Below are 22,477 nucleotides of genomic sequence, written 5' to 3'. Positions count from 1 at the left end.
AACTAATACCTACATTCCCCCACACTCTGATGACCACAGTGGTCATTTGAATAACGATGGTTACCACTATTAAAATTAGAGCGCCAATCCTCTGTCGTTCACAAATTATTTTAAAAAATATTTTTTTTTTCTAGAAACTAATGCCATTAATAAATAAAAAAAGTGATTTAAACATTTTTACGAGTTATTGTTGAGCTGGTCAAGATCCCTCATTTCGCTTTAAATATTTAGACCTTTCGGATAGGATTTTGAAACCAGTATTAAAATTTTCAAAAGGCCACGTGCTTTAATCCTGTCAAATCTAGTTTGCAGCCTGTGAGTTGTTGTTGTTTAAGAAACTTTCTAATGAAGTTTATATTTTTATAAAAATAACCATACAATGGCAAACAAAGCCCCATTTAAATTTACCACTCCCAAGTGTTAAGAATTCAGCATCTTTTAGGGTATATGCAGACACAGATAAATACAAACAAATTCATTTAACTTCAACTGAACTTTAATGTGTCTAACGAATTCCACTTCAGTCTTAGTTGATTCCTCAAACCTGAAAGACGGAATGCGAAGGTGATTGTTATTGTGAATGGTGTTGATGTGGCGCATCTATAGTATATATGCCATTTAAATTTATTTTAAAAACAAATTTACATATTTTTAATTGCTACAATCTTAAAGACTCTGTTCTGGCTAAAAACAAATAATAGGATATAATTAAAATGGTGAGTTCTCTAAAGAAAATAATAAACGACATTTAAAACCTTATTCTTTAATTCCAGAAATACATTTTGCTATCTTTGACCTTGGTTGTAGTAGCTGCCAAGGCAGAGGATAAAGATGATAATACTTCGTCAGATGTTATAGTGGATTTACCTTATTTTCCCAACTCTCATCTATTAGCTACGCTTGATAAGCCAGATAATAAGCATACCACCATACACATACCGCCACCACTTGCATCCTACATTCCACCGCCGCAATCATCTATGAAACTTAGCAACTCAACTTCCGAACGTCTGACAAACATCAAACCTACCCCTATGTTTTTGATTAACAGTCGAAGTCCAAGAATAAAACCCCAAATCGGTAGATCATATCTTCCTCCACAATACTATTCTCCTGGCGAACCCTTACCTGCATCACCTACTCCATCCACACCAAGTAGAAAAAATGAATATCATCAGGAAGTGTTTGCTAAACTTCAAACCCAACAATATCTTCCTCCTGAACGCAATACCACCGAGAAATATTTACCACCCAAAACCACCATAAATATTAGTAATCCTGAGGACTATCATTACGAAGGATATGACTTCAGTAATAAATATATTCCACCAGCTAAGGAACTTGTGAGCAATGATATACACTCAAGTGAAGTTGAGCAAGGAAATGGTTATTTGGATGCTGATGGCTACCACTATTAATGTAAGCTATCGCTTCCTTATGTCTTATACCAAAATTAGTTTATAGGAATTAATAAAATTAAAAATATGTGAACAATATAGCAAATTTTGTAAGGTGTTTATCGATCTCTTCAGTAAAGATAAATATATAGATACACACAAAAAAAAATTTCACGAAGATTTTTCCAATTAAGTTTTAAAAAATATTCAAATAAAAAGTTAATTGATTCAACAAATGTTTTAATTGAAACAAAAATCAATCACACAAATTAATAGTATCAATTAACTTTTTAATTGGATCAATTAATTTTTTAATTGACTTTTAATTAATTTTTTATTAATAATATCGTTTCTGTGATTGAAGACATTTCAATTTAAAAAAATAATTGGATCAATTAATTTCGTGATTGAATCCGGCCAAAACAGTACGGAACAACCGTGTTTCTTCAGGAAAGGCAGCAGACGTTTATTCAAACACTCTTTCAAGTAAATTTCTTGGTTGACAGTCCCGGAAGCTATGAAAATGCTGCTTTTCAAGCCTGTATTTAATCGAAGCCCCCTGCTTGTAATATATAGTATAGCATAATATAGCATATCTATCTATTATAGAACATTTTCTCAGCATATTTTCAAGTGGTACACGAGTCCACTAGAAAACATTATGATATGAGAAGGGAAAGTATTTACAAATATAGTATTGAGAGTCTAAACTTGGCTATACGACAAGACACCGATCATATCCGTTAACTTAATTTACAAAAAATATTTCACAATAAGAGGAATCAAAACGGGCCACAAGATGACAAAAAGGTGGTACTAAAAATTTAAAATGTATGGCATTAAGTGACACAAAAGCATCACCGCTGGAAAAGATCTGACAAACTTATAAGTAGATAGTTGACAGATAAGTACATATGTTAGATAGCTAGGTAAATATATAGATAATATTTAAATAGATTAACAAGTATATACAGCAGTAATTTCGGCCAGACCGAACCTTAAATACCCACCACCATGAATCAAATATAACAGTTACGTTTGAAAACTCTTCGTCGTAGCGTGTTACATGATAATATATAGCGGGTTACTTGATAATGTATGATTTGAAATCTAAAATCTATAGATTTGGAAATTTTACTTTCAGTTTCAAGCTATTTTCATGATCAGTGCGCCTTGGTACCCTTAAGAAGTTAAATCGGTCTACACTCAAAAAAATAATTCTTTCCTCCCAAACGAAATTTTAGACAAACAAAGTTCGTTTCTCATTTGCTTTTCGCTGTAAGGAAGTGTATTTGAAAGAAAAGTATATACTTTTTGTGATAAACGTTTATTCTTTTCCAGGATGTAAAAACAATTTCATAAAGACTAGCTCAACAAAAAAAAAAACATTATTTTCTTGCTAATTGCATTGTCCCTCACATCTTTCTCACATCCACGAGGGTTTTTAGTTCTTAACACCTTTTCCTGTAATACCAACAATATAGAAGAAATTATACGATTTTATAAATTTTTAAAATTTTTTTTTACCTTTCGCCTGGACGGAGAATCGAACCGCGGACCATGCACATTGTAAGCCAACACACTAACCACTGAGCTATGTACCTGTTATGGTCATCAATAGATAAATATCCATATAAGTTATATTTATATAGCATAGCTTGCGGCGCCCACGAACCGAATAAACAAAGTTTATTTAACAGAAACAAACATTTAGTTTGGCACCGTGGAGCAGTGGTAGCTACGTCCGACTCTCATGCCAAGGGTCGTGGGTTCGATCCCTGCTTCGGCCAAAGTTTTTTTTTTGCTTTTGTTTTTTTTTACATATATTCCAGATATATTCGGAAGATTCCGAAAAAATGTTCAACATTACATTGTACTATATTAAATTTTGAACTGTAAAATGTGTCTTATTAAAGACCTAAAGTCAGAAAAGAACAGTGTTTGATATAAACGAAATGGACTGTGTTGTTATTTCAAAAATAACTTTTTTTATTGAAAAAATAAAAATTTTGTAACAAACGAATTTTTTTGGTGATAAAAGTTTTAAATTTTCGAAGCAATTCAAAAAACTCTAACAAAAGAAAAACGTTTTCGGTACACGTTTTCCAAACGTTTTTATACCCTCCACCATAGGATGGGGGTATATTAACTTTGTCATTCCGTTTGTAACACATCGAAATATTGCTCTAAGACCCCATAAAGTATATATATTCTGGGTCGTGGTGAAATTCTGAGTCGATCTAAGCATGTCCGTCCGTCCGTCCGTCTGTCCGTCTGTCCGTCCGTCCGTCTGTCCGTCTGTCCGTCTGTCCGGCTGTCCGTCCGTCTGTGGAAATCACGCTAACTTCCGAACGAAACTAGCTATCGACTTGAAACTTGGCACAAGTAGTTGTTATTGATGTAGGTCGGATGGTATTGAAAATGGGCCATATCGGACCACGTTTACGTATAGCCCCCATATAAACCGATCCCCAAATTTGGCTTGGGGAGCCTCCCGGAGCAGCAAAATTCATCCGATCCGGTTGAAATTTGGTACGTGGTCTTAGTATACGGTCTCTAACAACCACGCAAAAATTGGTCCATATCGGTCCATAATTATATAAAGCCCCCATATAAACCGATCCCCAGATTTGACCTCCGGAGCCTCTTGGAGGGGCAAAATTCATCCGATCCGATTGAAATTTGGTACCTGATGTTAGTATATGGTCTCTAACAATCATGCAAAAATTGGTCCATATCGGTCCATAATTATATATAGCCCCCATATAAACCGATCCCCAGATTTGACCTCCGGAGACTTGTGGAGGGGCAAAATTCATCCGATCCGGTTGAAATTTGGTACCTGATGTTAGTATACGGCCTCTAATAACCATGCAAAAATTGGTCCATATCGGTCCATAATTATATATAGCTCCCATATAAACCGATCCCCAGATTTGATCACCGGAGCCTCTTGGAGGAGCAAAATTCATCCGATCCGGTTGAAATTTAGTACGTGGTCTTAATATACGGTTTTTAACAACCATGCACAAATTGGTCCATATCGGTCCATAATTATATATAGCCCCCATATAAACCGATCCCCAGATTTGACCTCCGGAGCCTCTTGGAGGGGCAAAATTCATCCGATCCGGTTGAAATTTGGTACCTGATGATAGTTTACGGCCTCTAATAACCATGCAAAAATTGGTCCATATCGGTCCATAATTATATATAGCCCCCATATAAACCGATCCCCAGATTTGACCTCCGGAGCCTCTTGGAAGAGCAAAATTCATCCGATCCAGTTGAAATTTGGTACATGGTGTTAGTATATGGTCTTTAACAACCATGCAAAAACTGGTCCATATCGGTCCATAATTATATATAGTTCCCATATAAACCGTCCCCAGATTTGACGTCCGGAACCTCTTGGAGGAGCAAAAGTCATCCGATACGGTTGAAATTTGGTACATTTTGTCAATATATGGCCTCTAATAGCCATGTAAAAATTGGTCCATATCGGTCTTTAGTTATATATAGCCGATGACTTATTACACAAAAATTGGTCCATATCGCCAAAAATAAATCAAAAATTTATTTCCATAGAAAATTTTGTCAAATTTTATTACTATAGAAAGTTTTGTCAAAATTTCATTTCTATAGAAAGTTTTGTCAAAAGTTTATTTCTATAGAAATGTTTGTCAAAATTTTATTTCTATAGAAAATTTTGTAAAAAATTTATTTCTGTAGAAAATTTTGTCAACATTTTATTTCTATACAAAATTTTGTCAAAATTTTATTTCTATACAAAATTTTGTCAACATTTTATTTCTATAGAAATTTTTGTCTAAATTGTATTGCTATAGAAAATTTTGTCAACATTTTACTTCCATAGAAAATTTTGTCAACATTTTATTTCTATAGAAAATTTTGTCAAGTTTTTATTGCTATAGAAAATTTTGTCAAATTTTTATTTCTATAGAAAATTTTGTCAAAATTTTATTTCTATAGAAAATTTTGTCAAGGTTTCATTTCTATAGAAAATTTTGTCAAAATTTTATTTCTATAGAAAATTTTGTCAAACTAGATTATATACGTATTTAATCGGCCTTTTTTTGTTTAATATATACCCCGTATGGGCTAACTTACAATTTAGAAGACAGTGTTAAAAAGTTTTACGATACCTTGCCAGCGGCAAGTGTTATCGCAACCCAAGTAATTCGATTGTGGATGACAGCCTTTAGTAGAAGTTCCTACGCAATCCATGGTGGAGGGTACATAAGATTCGGCCTGGCCGAACTTACGGCCGTATATACTTGTTTTTCTTTGCGTGTATATGGAGGCATTACCAAATTGAGCGATAAAAACTAAATCCGTTACAATTTCAGGCAAATCGGATAAAAACTACGGTTTATATAAGCCCAAGGAGTTAAATGGGGACCTATTTATGGTCCTAAAAACCTTCAAATTGAATAAAAATTACGGTTTCTGGAGGCTCAAGAAGTAAAATCGGGAGATCGGACTATATGGGGGCTACAGCAAACCATACATCGACACACACGATATTCGGGACACCTGTTTGTGGTCCTAACACACCTTTAGATTTCCAATTTCAGGTAAATCGGATAGAAAATAAGGTTTCTGAAAGCCCAAGACCTCATATCGGGGGTTCGGTTTATATGGGGGCTATACCAAAACATGGACCGATATAGCCCATCTTCGAACTTGACCTGCTTGGAGACAAAAAACGAGTTTGTGAAAAAATTAAGCAAGATAGCTTGTTTAGTGAAGGCTGTAGCGTGATTACAACAGACAGACGGACATCGTTATATAGTCTTAGAATTTCTCTTAGAAATACCCCCATCACCATTCTATGGTGGTGGGTATAAAAATAGAGAGAAAGATAAATAAATAGATTGATTGACATATTGGTTGGTCCAACGAATAGCAAGATACAGAAGATTCAAGAATTGTTTAATATATTGTTGGATATATAGATATGTGTATTAATACAACGATGCACTGAAAAAACAGTGAACCCTCCAGGAAGAAAACTTTGGTTAATTTTAGAAAATTTTCAATATTTGTAGAAAATTTTAACTAAACAGTATTACAAACGTTGGCGTCACGCCGATGTCATAAAAATAATAAAGTTGTTAAAGAAAATTTTGTAGTTTGAAAGAAAAACTTTGAGTTCAAAATTGCAAGAATGTCTTTAGTGACATACGAAGTTCATGATGGACGCATTTTTGGTAAAATTTACAAATTTAACGAAATTTGTGGAAGACACTAATTTAGTTAATTTTTATGCTTCATTTGAGTATATTTTTTCCTCGGTTTTAGTTAATTTAACTAGCGTACACAAAAAATTATTAGAGTAAAGGAAACTTTCTCCAAACATAATAATTCCATGAACTAAAATAAAGTTAAATTGGCTTTAGTGAAATAGAGAGTTCACTTTTTGTTGAGTGTAGAGACATAAATATGAGACGTGATCGATAAGTATTCACTACAATTTATTTTTTGATTGTAATTATAACTTTTTGAAAATTTAGAAAATTCAATATCGACACTTTGCAAAGTGGGAAATGTCGACTTTTCGCCGTTTGCGGTTATTGAAAAATCAACTTTTGATTACCAGACTTTCGACTTTTCGCCCGCATAAAAAATATCTAAATCAGGTTACACTTTCAATTTAAATTCTTTCGTTACAAATCGATTATCCCGCTACTTAAAGTTTCCATAAGTCAATATAAGTCAATCCAAAAAGTGGACTCTCTGATCTATAGTCTCATTTTACCTCAATACACATGGCGCAGAAGTTCGTTGAACAATTTTACCGCGTCAATGCGGTTCTTATTAGCAATCGGTGCGTTGTCATGGTGAAACCCCACTTTTTATTCCCCAACTCAGGTTGTCCATCTGGATCACATCTTTTAAATTCTAGAAGTTTGCTATCACTTTTCGGCCGATGGAATAGTTTTCGCAAGATTGATCGGGTGCAGCCCACTGTTTTTAACACCAAAAATATTCATCGAAACACCGACAAATATTGCTATCTGTATATTTTTCTAGAATCAAAAAAATACAAGTCCACTTTGGCAGAAATTTCAACAGATGTTATTTACGAAAATATACTACACGATACGAAATTTCTTTTATCATACTCTTGCATCAATTGGCGAGACGCTCACATACTTCTGAGCACTTCTCTTATCAATGAGTACTGCCTGATGATTAGAGACTGCCTTTTTAAAGACGAGACCGTAAGAAGAGAATCTTTGAAATGCTCAGAAATGTCAGGAGCATTAGTTTCTCACAATCCACCGATAAAAAAAATACAGTTTCTTCGAAAATGGGATTGAAACCATGACCCTTTGTCTATACCACAGTGGCTCCCATGAGATCAGTAGTTGGCTCCCTCCATCTTTAGCTTTTTCGTACTTTTTTGATTCTGTTTACAATATCTAAAAAAATTAAATTCCATTATGACGCACATGTGAATTAAGATGTTTTTCTTCCGTCACGCACATTTCCATCACCTGACCATCACTACTCTGATGTAAACATTTTCAACGAACTTGGCCGTTTATCAGTATCGTTCATTTCTGATTGTTTTAAGGTTGCACTGATTTTAATTTTTTCTCATCTCTTCCTCAAATAAAGTCTACAATTGAAGCGAAACAAACAATTTGTGGATTCTGCTACTCTACGAAAAAAGTTATGTGATACACAAAAAAATATTCAAAACACTAATTGACTGCTAAATGCTTTGTTTTGGCTAATGATTTTTTTTGGCGCAATCTCCGGTGTTTGGTTTTATGCCCCTTCGAAGGTATCTGGATTTTTTGGCTTGTGTGATTTGATTTTTGTTTCAAAAGTGTTTCAAATATTCTTGTAAATATGAATTTGAAAAAACGTTTATTAATCGTTTTTTCTATGGTCTTCCCATTCGACCATTACAGATCTCTGGGTTTTTGTAAAGCCAACATAAGAATGATAAATGATGATTGGATAGCTGGTATTACACAATTTAAGCTAAGATCAGACTTTGGAAAAGAACTTAGTACGTTTAAAAAAGTGTTATGATTTCTGATAAGGGTTTCTGGTCACTGGCATTAGCTTTATATCATTATACGTCCGTCCATCCGTCTGTATATCTGGCTAGATGGATGACTATTGGCTAGAGCACTACATAAGCGCCACATTTGAATCGTCTCTTTTTAATATTCAATGTTGTGTGTATCCGTTTTAATTGTCTTCATTCATACAGATATCTAACCTTTACAATCTATTGTTAGTTACTAAGTGTTGGCGTTTTTTTACATCATGGCATTTTATGCATGCAATTTTTTAATTTTGATTTTTTTTTTTTCAATAACGAGACTCTACTTTCCATTGTTTCGATTCATCCATTGTTTCATAATTGTATTCTGTTCTTTAAAAAAGTGAAAAATATTACGCGCTTTTTTCACAGCGATTAATTTGTAATTACTCACAAGTGCAAACGTAGAAAATCACAATCATTTGTCAAACATATTTGAAATTGCATTCAACTATATTTGGTGCTGATGACAAGTGAGATTTATAAATTTTTAGTTTAGATAGAACCCTAAGAAAAATATAGATCCCAAAGAAATTGGTGTGTTATAAGACGGAAGTCGTATATTTTTGATTGCTTTGGAATCTACAAATATTGCAAACAGTTATTGGCAGAATTTATTTGGGCAATTTTCAAAATCTGTCACAACATTTCATACAAACAAACAAACATGTTACATTTTCCCCGTGAAGAAATAACATTTTGCTCTTGAAATTGGAATTGTCTTATTGCAGTGAAGGGATTAAGCTCCTTCCTGTTTAAAACTCTGAAGGGACTCATAGACTTCTATTGCTCTCAAATTCATATCCGATTACGTGACTTTCCATATTTTTGAAAATCGATTCAAATCGAATTTTGATATTGGCCATTTTCGACAAATCTGCACTATGAATATGGGCCCCATGAAAATGAGCCCCACTTTGTCTAATGAAAATGAACCCCAATAATTATATGCCATACAACAACACGAAATTTTGTTCATTTTTGGGGTCGTGTTTCATTTATTTTTTGGGGTTCTGCTGCATAATGAAAATGAACCCTAAAATTTCCCAATGAAAAAAGGGCTCTAAAATTTCTTTGGGAACTGTTTTCAATTGATATGGGGCCAATTTTCAAACCGTGAGCTTAACAAATGCATATCGCATAGTTACTTCATTTTAAAACTTGTTTGAATTTTAAAGCTTCAAAACTTATTTAACAGGTTGGCTGATAAGTCCCTGGTCTAACAAAGAAAAACACATTTTTTGTCAAAATTCGTTTTTATTATTCAACATAGTTCCCTTCAAGAGCGATACAACGATTATAACGACCTTCCAATTTTTTGATACCATTTTGGTAGTACTCATTCGGTTTTGCCTCAAAATAGGCCTCAGTTTCGGCGATCACCTCTTCATTGCAGCCAAATTTTTTCCCTTCGAGCATCCTTTTGAAGCCTGAGAACAATAAAATGTCGCTGGGGGCCAGATCTGCACAATTCGGTAGGTGTGGAAGCAATTCGAAGCCCAATTCATGAATTTTTGCCACCGTTCTCAATGACTTGTGGCACGGTGCGTTGTCTTGGTGGAACAACATTTTTCCTCTTCATCATATGGGGCTGTTTTGCCGCGATTTCGACCTTCAAAAGCTCCAATAACGCCATATAATAGTCACTGGTGATGGTTTTTCCCTTTTCAAGATAATCGATAAAAATTATTCCATGCTTTTGTTACTTTCGTTGGACATTATCTTCATCAACACTTTTCTTCGCAGTCGGTTCTGTTTCCGCATCTGTCTTTGCCAAGTTCGCATTTTCGGAAAGAGTTGTTTCGGGTATGGTGTCACTTACAGTAATTTTCGCATTATCCAGGAGATATGTATCATCCATAATAATTGCTTCTTGGCTACAACGTATTTTTCTTCCTCACCATTAATCCGCTCTAGCACAATATTTCACTTGTATACTTGAATTTTGTTAGTGGGAAGAAATGAAAGCAAAAGATATGTTTCCAAAAAATTGCGCGGTTTTTTGAAAAAATATATTTTGCTTTCATTTCTTCCCACTAATAAAAGTCCAGTATACAAGTTGAGAAAATAAGGCCTCGCAAGGATTCTAATTTTAATTGAAAAATTTTAAAGATCTCTCACATTTAAAAGATCTCTCTTTTAAATGTCGACCACATAGTTCTACAAAAAAAAAAAATGAAAATTCTGTCTAGGAAGTGGTGTCTGCTTTTCTCAATTACTCAGGCGTACACTGGGAAATTGGTTTATCACTGCACTTTTCATTGCATATTCATAGTTAGTTACCGATTACATTACTTATTTTATTCTTCTTTTTTCATTGGGATAAAAGAGACTGATAACGTATAAAGGGCGATACGGTCAAAATTTGGTCAATATAAACTTGACGTATTTCTTTCAATTTTGCATTTAAAAAACCTGAACACCCCTCATTTTGGAGGTGTGTGTGTAGAATGTTGCTCCTATTTTGATTTTGGAATTCACTCTTCAGTTGTCAAAATGCCGTCCAAGCAAGAAGAGCAGCGTATCAAAATTTTGCTCGCGCATCGCGAAAATTCGAGCTACTCGCACGCCAAGCTAGCAAAATCGCTAAAAGTTGCCAAATCAACCGTTACAAATGTAATTAAAGTGTTGTTGGGGGAACGTTTGTCGACAGCCAGGAAGTCTGGATCGCTGAGACGACAAAGAGAGTTGCCGGTAGTTTCAAGCGAAACCCTAACCTCTCTCTCCGAGATGCCGCAAATAAGCTGGGTGTATCGTCTACAACCGTGCATCGAGCCAAAAAACGAGCCGGACTATCGACTTACAAGAAGGTAGTGACTCCAAATCGCGATGATAAACAAAATACGACGGTCAAAGCGCGATCCCGGAGGCTGTACACGACGATGCTGACGAAGTTTGACTGCGTGGTAATGGACGACGAAACCTACGTCAAAGACGACTACAAGCAGCTTCCGGGACAGGAGTTTTATACGGCAAAAGGAAGGGGAAAGGTAGCAGATATTTTCAAGCACATAAAACTGTCAAAGTTCGCAAAGAAATATATGGTTTGGCAAGCCATCTGTACCTGTGACTTGAAAAGCAGCATTTTCATAGCTTCCGGAACTGTCAACCAAGAAATTTACGTGAAAGAGTGTTTGAATAAACGTCTGCTGCCTTTCCTGAAGAAACACGGTTGTTCCGTACTGTTTTGGCCGGATTTGGCATCTTGCCATTACGGTAAAAAGGCCATGGAGTGGTACGCCGCCAACAACACGCCAGAGCTCCGCCCAATTGAGAAATACTGGGCTATTGTCAAGCGGAACCTAAAGAAGACCAAAAAACTGCTAAGGACGAGCAGCAGTTCAAGGCAAACTGGCTTTCTGCGGCGAAGAAGGTGGACAAGGTGGCTGTACAAAATCTGATGGCAGGTGTCAAGCGTGAGGCCCGGCAATTCGGATTTGGAAAAGCAAAAGCCTAACTGAATATTTTTCCTGAATTTTATACTAATTGAACTTGAAAAAGAAATTTAATTTGATTTTTTTTAAATAAACGATTTCACCGATTTACACGCGTTTTCCCTTGACCAAATTTTGACCGTATCACCCTTTATAAACGTTAGCATTTTTTGATCATTCACATACAATACTTTATTATTCATTTTTAGCCTAGTAAAAATAACACACTCCATATTTTCTTCTTTTTTGGGGCCCATGTTCATGGGGTTTGTATTCATAACGAAAAAGGGCCCCAAATTTGGGGTCATACTTCATTTCCAATTTGGGGCCTATTTTCCTGGGGCCGTAGTTCATAGCGCCCGACTAATCCACTTTTAACGAAAAATCGAGAAGTCGACATTTGATGAAAAGGGGCATATAATGTAAATAATTATATCGTAACTCAGAGTATGTGTATTTTAAAATAGAGACATATGTGAATGTGTAATATATGAATACAGTGAAAGTAGAATTTTCTTTTCATAAGAACAAATTTTTCTTTTAACGCTACAAATGTTGTTTAAAAGCAAAAACAAGTATATACGGCCGTAAGTTCGGCCAGGCCGAATCATATGTACCCTCCACCATGGATTGCGTACACGGTTGAAAAAGACTGTTTTTCATATGTTTGGCTATAAACATTATATGTTTGGAACACAAATTTTTAAACACAATATTTTTGAGTGCAAGCATATAATGTTCATAAACTAGCATAACATGTTTGGGACATATATGTTAATATGTTAGAACATATTATGTTTGGGACATAAAATGTTTGTAAATATAATATGCTTGGATGCAAACATATATTAATTTAGAAATAACCTCTAAACATATATGTGTTTAGTAGCTTGGAGCGCTATTTAACAGGGAGCGATATTGAATTAAGTTGGTGGTTGTGGCTTGTTATTACAAAATTAACATTTTATTTTTCTTTGGGCAGTTGATCAGCTATTTCTTTGATCCTTACAAACTGTGTGGTCCGCTGTTCGAATCCCCGTCCGGCAAAAAGTAAAATTAAAAAAAATTATAAAATATAACAATTTCTTCTACAATGTTTGCATTACAGAAAAAGGTGCTAAGAACTAAAAAATCTCGTGGAAGTGAGAAAGATGTGGAGGAATATACAATTAGGCAGAAACAACATTTTGAGCATTCAGATCGAAAACCTATGTTGTTAGCACCTATATTACATGTTTATTTTCATAATTCATTATGATTGTAAATATATTTATATATAAATAAATAAATAAATAAAATTTTGAGCACAATATTGTTTGGGAGAAATTTTTTAAGCATATAATATTTTTGGGTGCAAAATGCTACCAAACATATTATATGTTCACATAATAACATATTGTTTTTTGGAAGACAACATTATTGAATTTGGATGCAAAAATACAAAATGTTTGGAACTTAGACTACCCAAACATATATTGTTTAGACCAATATGCTTTCAAACATATTATATATTGGAAGAGATCAAACAAATAAATGTTTGGGCAATACCCAAAAATGTATATGCTTGAAGCAAAATATGTTTGGGAGTATATGTTACAGAAGCGATTTTTTGTGAGCGTGTACAAACTGTGTGGTCCGCTGTTCGAATCCCCGTCCGGCAAAAGGTAAAATTAAAATAAAAAAAATTGAATAATTTCTTCTACAATGTTTGTATTACAGAAAAAGGTGCTAAGAACTAAAAAATGTCGAGGAAGTGAGAAAGATGTGGGGGAATATACAATTAGGCAGAAACAAAATTTTGAGCATTCAGGTCGAAAACCTATGTTGTTAGCACCTATATTACCTGTTTATTTTCATAATTCATTATGATTGTAAATATATAAATAAATAAATAAAATATTGAGCACAATATTGTTTGGGAGAATTTTTTTAAGCATATAATATTTTTGGGTGCAAAATGCTTCCAAACATATTATATGTTCACAAAATAACATATTGTTTTTTGGAAGACAACATTATTGAATTTGGATGCAAAAATACAAAATGTTTGGAAATTGACTACCCAAACATATATTGTTTAGACCAATATGCTTTCAAACATATTATATATTGGAAGAGATCAAACATATAAATGTTTGGGCAATAGCCAAAAATGTATATGCTTGAAGCAAAATATGTTTGGGAGTATATGTTACAGAAGCGATTTTTTGTGAGCGTGTAGAAACTTCTACGAAAGACTGTCATCCACAATCGAATTACTTGGGTTGTGGTATCTTAAATCGTTTTCTAAATCGTGGTATATATTAGACAAAAAAAGGTATTTATAGGTAAGTCTACAAATAATTACGAATCGATATGGACTTTTGCACGGTACGTAGAGAGCCAGAATTGAAATATGGGGGTCGCTTATATGTGGGCTATATACAATTATGAACTTGATATAGACCAATTTTTGTGTGATTGGGGATCGATTTATATGAGGGCTATAATATATATAACTATAGACCGATATGGACCTAGTTAGGCATGGTTGTTAACGGCCATATACTAGCACAATTTACCAAATTTCAACTGACTCGGATGAAATTTGCTCCTCCAAGTGGCTCCAAAACCAAATATCGGGATCGGTTTATATGGGGGCTATATATGATTATGGACTGATATGGACCACTTTTGGCATGGTTGTTAAATATCATGTACTAACATCACGTACCAAATTTCAACCAAATCGGATGAATTTTGCTCTTCCACGAGGCTCCGGAGGTCAAATCTGGCGATCGGTTTATATGGGGGCTATATATAATTATGGACCGATTTCGACCAATTTTCGCATGGGTATTTGAAGCCATATATTAACACCACATACCAAATTTCAACCGAATCGGTTGAAGTTTGCTCTTCCACGAGGCTCCGGAGGTCAAATCTGGGGATCGGTTTATATGGGGGCTATATATAATTATGGACCTATGAGGACCAATTTTTGCATGGTTGTTAGAGACCATATACTAACATCATGTATCAAATTTCAGCCGGATCGGATGAAATTTGCTTCTCTTAGAGGCTCCGCAAGCCAAATCTGGGGATCGATTTATATGGGGGCTATATATAATTATGGACCTATGAGGACCAATTTTTGCATGGTTGTTAGAGACCATATACTAACACCATGTACCAAATTTCAGCCGGATCGGATGGAATTTGCTTCTCTTAGAGGCTCGGCAAGCCAAATCGGGGGATCGGTTTATATGGGGGCTATATATAATTATAGACCGATGTGGACCAATTTTTGCATGGTTGTTAGAGACCATATACCAACACCATGTACCAAATTTCAGCCGGATCGGATGAAATTTGCTTCTCTTAGAGGAATGGCAAGCCAAATTTGGGGGTCCGTTTATATGGGGGCTATACGTAAAAGTGGACCGATATGGCCCATTTGCAATATCCGACCTACATCCATCCGACCTACATCGATAACAACTACTTGGGCCAAGTTTCAAGTCGATAGCTTGTTTTGTTCGGAAGTTAGCGTGCTTTCAACAGACGGACGAACGGACATGCTCAGATCGACTCAGAATTTCACCACGACCCAGAATATATATATACTTTATGGTTCAAACATATAACTTTTACACCCAATCATATGAAAAACAGTCTTTTTCTTCCGGGTAATGTATTTGAAACAAAAAAGTTAAACTTATTCCTTACAAAATTTGAAAAATTTATTTAAAAAAAAACTTCTTGGGTTGTCAAAATTAAGCTTTAACATCTTTGGGAGAATATTTTTGGTAGTACTTTTGAAGTTGTGCCTTCTGAACCACAATTTTGCTGGAGTATAATAATATAGCATCAAAGGAATAATATACATTTTCGTCATTGAAGGCTGGGTCAAAAAGCATCAAATCCTTTGTTAGCTTTTTACTTGTGTAATCATTCTTAATTGATCATTTAATTTAATTTATAAACGTGAACGTATGCTGTTTAATATGCAACTGTTGTCAATAAAAGGCCGTCTATAATATTATTATGATTCATACTATCTAAATCATTTCACTTTTGCGGTTATTATAAAGCAATGACAGACTGAAACGCAATCCCATCCATTTAAGCATCAGAATATTTTTAAATATTTCTCCAGGGGATAACCCAAAATAATACTTAAATATTTGTAGGTTTTTTCCCAAAATTCCACTGAAATGTACCACATTGCACAGTGGGATATAGTTAAGAGTAAATGGAGGTGATAAGTCCTAACTTTTTTGAAATATGGGGTTATCTTCAGAGTGACGAAAAATTCGGTTTCGTTTGCGGCTTTAATGAATAACGTTTTTGCGGCTTTGAAAACAACGTTCTACGAGTCCGTTCTCAAAATGGATTTTCCAGAAAACCAACAATAGGTGTAAAAATTTAAGCCGATAAATTGGTCTCTGTAGAACAAATGGGGATTAGATACCATTCTCAAGCTCCAGAAATAAATACATACGGACTACCTACAATAAGAAATACATACGTTTGATCGACCCAAATTCTAAATTGTGGTTAGGAAATATATATAAAATACCTTCCCAGCAAAAACTGGGTAAGCACAAGTGATTCTTTCAGTAATACCGGTAATCAAAAAGTTACTACTTGCAGTATTACCTGGGATTTAGAAGTAATAACTTACCTGTGTCTGCAAAAAGTGATTCTTGCTATTAATACCGGTAATCAAAATCATATCTTGAGGTCCGGGTTCAGCTCTACAGAGGGCACCGTTAATAGTAGCGATAAGCAATGCCAAATTACATTTCAGAAAAAAAAATTGCCAATAAAATATACCTTTGTTTTCTAAAATTGTATAGTACATAATTTATATTACAAAATAACATCGTTGAATAGATCCATGTCGTGGAGCGTGGTATAGTGTGTTGGATTACAAAACAACAGGGGTGAGTTCTCACTTTTTGGGTATCTTTATGGTAAAGATATTATTTTTGGAGAGCTGGTATGCTTGCGAGGAAGTACTTTCCTCCAATGTCATGCCCGTGTAAAAGTATTACTACTGATACATGTACGAGGAAGTTCTTACCAATTTGGCGCAGGCATACTTGTACTCATACCTGGTAATAGGAGTTTTTGCTGGGTTAGATTATGAGTCTATATAAATAATTTTATATAGACTATCTATCTTCATTAAAAAACAAGTAAGTAAAATAGAAAGTCGGGCGGGGCCGACTATATCATACCCTAAACCACCATTACAGAATTAGTAATCATAAGCATTTGTGGGGTAACATATAGGTCTGGGAGATAAACCGCAGTTGCATATTTAAGAAAATTAAGGGGTACATATCTATGGGTGCTTTGTGTCAATCTGACTATAGCTCATAACTTAGAATATAAATTTGTATTACCACCACGGTTGCCACAGTTGGTAGAATTCTACCCAAAATAGTAATCTTTTTTGTTAAATCTCTACAAAAATAAAATTTTGGAAAAAGTTTCTATAAACAAATTTTTGTGAGAAATTTTTCTATAGAAATAAAATTTTGACAATAAGTTCTATAGAAATAAAATTTTGAGAAAAAATTCAACAGAAATAAAATTTTGAGAACATTTTTTATAGAAATAATATTTTGAAAAAAATTTCTGTAGAAATACAATTTTGACAAAATGTTCTATAGAAATAAAATGTTGACAAAATTCTCTACAGGAGTAAAGTTTACCACACATTGTTAAAGATCAAGCCTTGCCGGCTTCTAATTTCCTCCTCTAGAGCCACCAAAATGTAAAAATTATTACAAATTGTGTTGAGTGAAAATGTCCTACATTGTGGCCCTACGTCCCTACAAGACGCTAAATATTAGAAAACCCCTACATATAGGGAATTTCCCCTACTTCTAGCAACACTGGCTGTGTTGATATTGCACCTACGGAGTTAGTATGCCACTAATATTGAGCCCATTATTAAAAAAGAGAAAATCGTTAAATTAGTGTGGATAATAAATACAAATTTGTAAAAATCGAGTAATATTCTTATGTAAGAGCTACAAGTACGTATAAGTACGATCGGCTAGTACATCAAAATTTGAAATTTGTGTAACATTGTTTAATAAATAAGAGTACTATGGCCAAATTTGGGAAAATCGAGCGATGCATATATATGGAAGCTATATCTAAATCTGAACCAATTTGCATAATATTTTGCAGGTTTGATTAATACCACAAAATGTTATCTTGTGCAAGATTTGAGTAAGATCAGTTAAGAAATGAAGCCTGTATGGTCAAACATAAGGTTATTAGGGGCGAATTTTTCAAAATCGGGTGATACATATATGGGCGCTATATCTACATCTGAACCGATTTCGATGAAATTTTGCATATATAGTTAGTACTATAGAGGACTAGATCTAGCCCATTTTTAGTAAGATCGGTTAATAAATAAGGGTTCTATGGCCAAATTTGGGAAAATCGGGCTATACATATATATGGGAGCTATATCTAAATCTGAACCGATTTCGATGATTTTTTGCACATATAGTTAGTGCTATAGAAGACTACATTTAGCCAAATTTGGGTAAGATCGGTTAATAAATAAGGGTTTTATGGCCAAATTTACAAAAATCGGGCGGGAGCTATAGCTAAATCTGAACCGATTTCGATGATTTTTTGCACATATAGTTAGTGCTATAGAAGATTATATTTAGCCAACTTTGAGTAAGATCAGTTGATAAATAAAGGTTTTGTGGCCAAATTTGGGAAAATCGGGCGATACATATATATGAGAGCTATATCTAAATCTGAACCGATTTGGATGAAATTTTGCAGACTTGAAGGGCGATGGAAAAGATTACCTTTTGCCAAATTTGGTGACGATCCGTGTGAAAAAAACGCGCAACGTGACCCCATTTGTCGAAATGGGGCGATACATATATATGGGAGCTATATCTAAATTTGATCCGATTTCTTCCAAATTCAATAGCGTTCGTCCTTGTGCCCAAAAAACTCCCTGTACCAAATTTCATCAAAATCGGTTAATAATTGCGACCGGAATCCTGTGAACAACAAATACATGGACAGACGGACGGACGGACACCAAGCGCTAGATCGACTCAGGAGGTGATTCTGAGTCGATCGGTAAATATTTTATGGGGTCTAAAATCAATATTTCTGGTAGGCACATTTTTTGGCCGATCAAACTTATTATACCCTGACCACTATGTGGTTTAGGGTATAAAAATAGTTACAGATTTCTGATGCTCTTATTCTTACAAAGAATGCACTAAATACAACTTTTGGTAGGTTCAGAAACAAAAAGGTAAGTTTACATATTTTTCCAAAATTTTCGCAAAATTTCGAAAGACTTTAGCACCTTGGCCCATTAAGTGCGTACATAGACACCAAAATAGACTTGCCCATTAATTTTAACCATTTTATAGTGGTAGGGGTTTCACAGGGTTGAGAATAAGGATGACAACCTTCTGCGTCGAGCAATTACACATTCTTCGTGTCCTGAGCAGTTTTTGTTTTAACGATAGGAAAAAAATCTAAGCACAATGGCAGGCCATTATTTCAGGCTCACTTAGACAATTCAGTCCATTTTGATACCATAGGTGCTGAAGTTCTCTCTACAAACGATGTTTTGCTACTTTGACCCAATCTGGCATTGAACCCATAATCCTTTGTATGCAAGCCGGGACATGGAGTATATGCAATATGACATGAAGGGCACATACACCTGATTTGCTAAATTTTCCTGAAATACATGAGGACGCCATTCGCTAACCTTTTCCGAAATCGCCCATTGATTGATCAGTTCATAGATGATTCAACAGACTACAACAATCACATACAATTTTTACATGAGTAATACAAACCAGGGCTGCCAATAAAATTTCAAGAAAAATCGTCACTTTTTTCCGAAGAAATCGTCATAATCGTTATTTCTATTTTAAAAATCGTCAAAAAATCTGCAATGTAAATAATATTAAAACCAAACTAAATTTTTGGTTAAAAACAAAAGTATTTATTTCATATAAAGAACAGAAAATTAACATAACATACATAACTATGCATTTCAACAACAAAAGCATAATAAATTCAGTTTTGTAAAAAAATAAAAAAAAAAACAAACATTTTTATAATTTTTATTTAAATATAACAATAAAGATCTTTAGTATTTACGTATATAATCGGGCAACGATTTTCCAAAATTTGATCATAAAACTCTTATTGATTGACTCTCAAATAAGGAGGTACAATTTTCTATAGAAATACAATTTTGACAACATTTTCTACAGAAATAAAATTTTGACAACATTTTCTATAGAAATAAAATTTTGACAAAATTTTCTATAGAAATAAAATTTTTGTCAAAATTTCCTATAGAAATAAAATTTTGACGAAATTTTCTATAGAAATAAAATTTTGACGAAATTTTCTATAGAAATAAAATTTTAACGAAATTTTCTATAGAAATAAAATTTTGACGAAATTTTCTATAGAAATAACATTTTGACCAAATTTTCTATAGAAATAAAATTTTGTCAAAATTTTCTATAGAAATAAAATTTAAACAAGTATATACGGCCGTAAGTTCGGCCAGGCCGAATCTTATGTACCCTCCACCATGGATTGCGTAGGAACTTCTACTAAAGGCTGTCATCCACAATCGAATTACTTGGGTTGCGATAACACTTGCCGCTGGCAAGGTATCGTAAAACTTTTTAACACTGTCTTCTAAATTGTAAGTTAGCCCATACGGGGTATATATTAAACAAAAAAAGGCCGATTAAATACGTATATAATCTAGTTTGACAAAATTTTCTATAGAAATAAAATTTTGACAAAATTTTCTATAGAAATGAAACCTTGACAAAATTTTCTATAGAAATAAAATTTTGACAAAATTTTCTATAGAAATAAAAATTTGACAAAATTTTCTATAGCAATAAAAACTTGACAAAATTTTCTATAGAAATAAAATGTTGACAAAATTTTCTATGGAAGTAAAATGTTGACAAAATTTTCTATAGCAATACAATTTTGACAAAAATTTCTATAGGAATAAAATGTTGACAAAATTTTGTATAGAAATAAAATTTTGACAAAATTTTGTATAGAAATAAAATGTTGACAAAATTTTCTACAGAAATAAATTTTTTACAAAATTTTCTATAGAAATAAAATTTTGACAAACATTTCTATAGAAATAAACTTTTGACAAAACTTTCTATAGAAATGAAATTTTGACAAAACTTTCTATAGTAATAAAATTTGACAAAATTTTCTATGGAAATAAAGTTTTGGTAGATTATTTTTGGCGATATGGACCAATTTTTGTGTAATAAGTCATCGGCTATATATAACTAAAGACCGATATGGACCAATTTTTACATGGCTATTAGAGGCCATATATTGACAAAATGTACCAAATTTCAACCGTATCGGATGACTTTTGCTCCTCCAAGAGGTTCCGGACGTCAAATCTGGGGACGGTTTATATGGGAACTATATATAATTATGGACCGATATGGACCAGTTTTTGCATGGTTGTTAAAGACCATATACTAACACCATGTACCAAATTTCAACTGGATCGGATGAATTTTGCTCTTCCAAGAGGCTCCGGAGGTCAAATCTGGGGATCGGTTTATATGGGGGCTATATATAATTATGGACCGATATGGACCAATTTTTGCATGGTTATTAGAGGCCGTAAACTATCATCAGGTACCAAATTTCAACCGGATCGGATGAATTTTGCCCCTCCAAGAGGCTCCGGAGGTCAAATCTGGGGATCGGTTTATATGGGGGCTATATATAATTATGGACCGATATGGACCAATTTGTGCATGGTTGTTAAAAACCGTATATTAAGACCACGTACTAAATTTCAACCGGACCGGATCCTCCAAGAGGCTCCGGTGGTCAAATCTGGGGATTTTTTTTTTCAATTTCTTTCGAATTGTTTTATATTGAATATATAGAAAATTTTGTTAACATTTTATTTCTAAAAAAATAAAATTTTATTTTTTATTTCTTTTTTTTTTACCCTCCACCATAGGATGGGGGTATATTAACTTTGTCATTCCGTTTGTAACACATCGAAATATTGCTCTAAGACCCCATAAAGTATATATATTCTGGGTCGTGGTGAAATTCTGAGTCGATCTAGTATACGGTCTCTAACAACCACGCAAAAATTGGTCCATATCGGTCCATAATTATATAAAGCCCACATATAAACCGATCCCCAGATTTGACCTCCGGAGCCTCTTGGAGGGGCAAAATTCATCCGATCCGATTGAAATTTGGTACCTGATGTTAGTATATGGTCTCTAACAATCATGCAAAAATTGGTCCATAGCGGTCCACAATTATATATAGCCCCCATATAAACCGATCCCCAGATTTGACCTCCGGAGACTTGTGGAGGGGCAAAATTCATCCGATCCGGTTGAAATTTGGTACCTGATGTTAGTATACGGCCTCTAACAACCATGCAAAAATTGGTCCATATCGGTCCATATCGGTCCATATTTATATATAGCTCCCATATAAACCGATCCCCAGATTTG

At 34.1% G+C, this 22,477-nt stretch overlaps 2 protein-coding genes across 2 annotated transcripts in view; one reads left to right on the top strand and one right to left on the bottom strand.

The window, feature by feature from the left end:
* Positions 1-22,477, bottom strand: part of Cpr73D (Cuticular protein 73D) — a 185,350-nt gene that overhangs the window by 148,966 nt on the left and 13,907 nt on the right. The gene's annotated exons all lie outside the window — the stretch shown is intronic.
* LOC142233360 (uncharacterized) lies at positions 546-1,418 on the top strand. The gene is made up of 2 exons (XM_075304257.1): positions 546-716; positions 774-1,418. Exons 1-2 carry the CDS (start codon positions 714-716, stop codon positions 1,416-1,418), a joined length of 648 nt encoding a protein of 215 aa, XP_075160372.1. The 5' UTR covers positions 546-713.

The sequence above is a fragment of the Haematobia irritans genome, chromosome 4 (assembly GCF_050003625.1).
Source record: "Haematobia irritans isolate KBUSLIRL chromosome 4, ASM5000362v1, whole genome shotgun sequence".
In the NCBI taxonomy this organism is placed as follows: domain Eukaryota; kingdom Metazoa; phylum Arthropoda; class Insecta; order Diptera; family Muscidae; genus Haematobia; species Haematobia irritans.
Note: the sequence above shows the minus strand (reverse complement) of the source record. Positions and strands in the feature narration are given on the sequence as shown.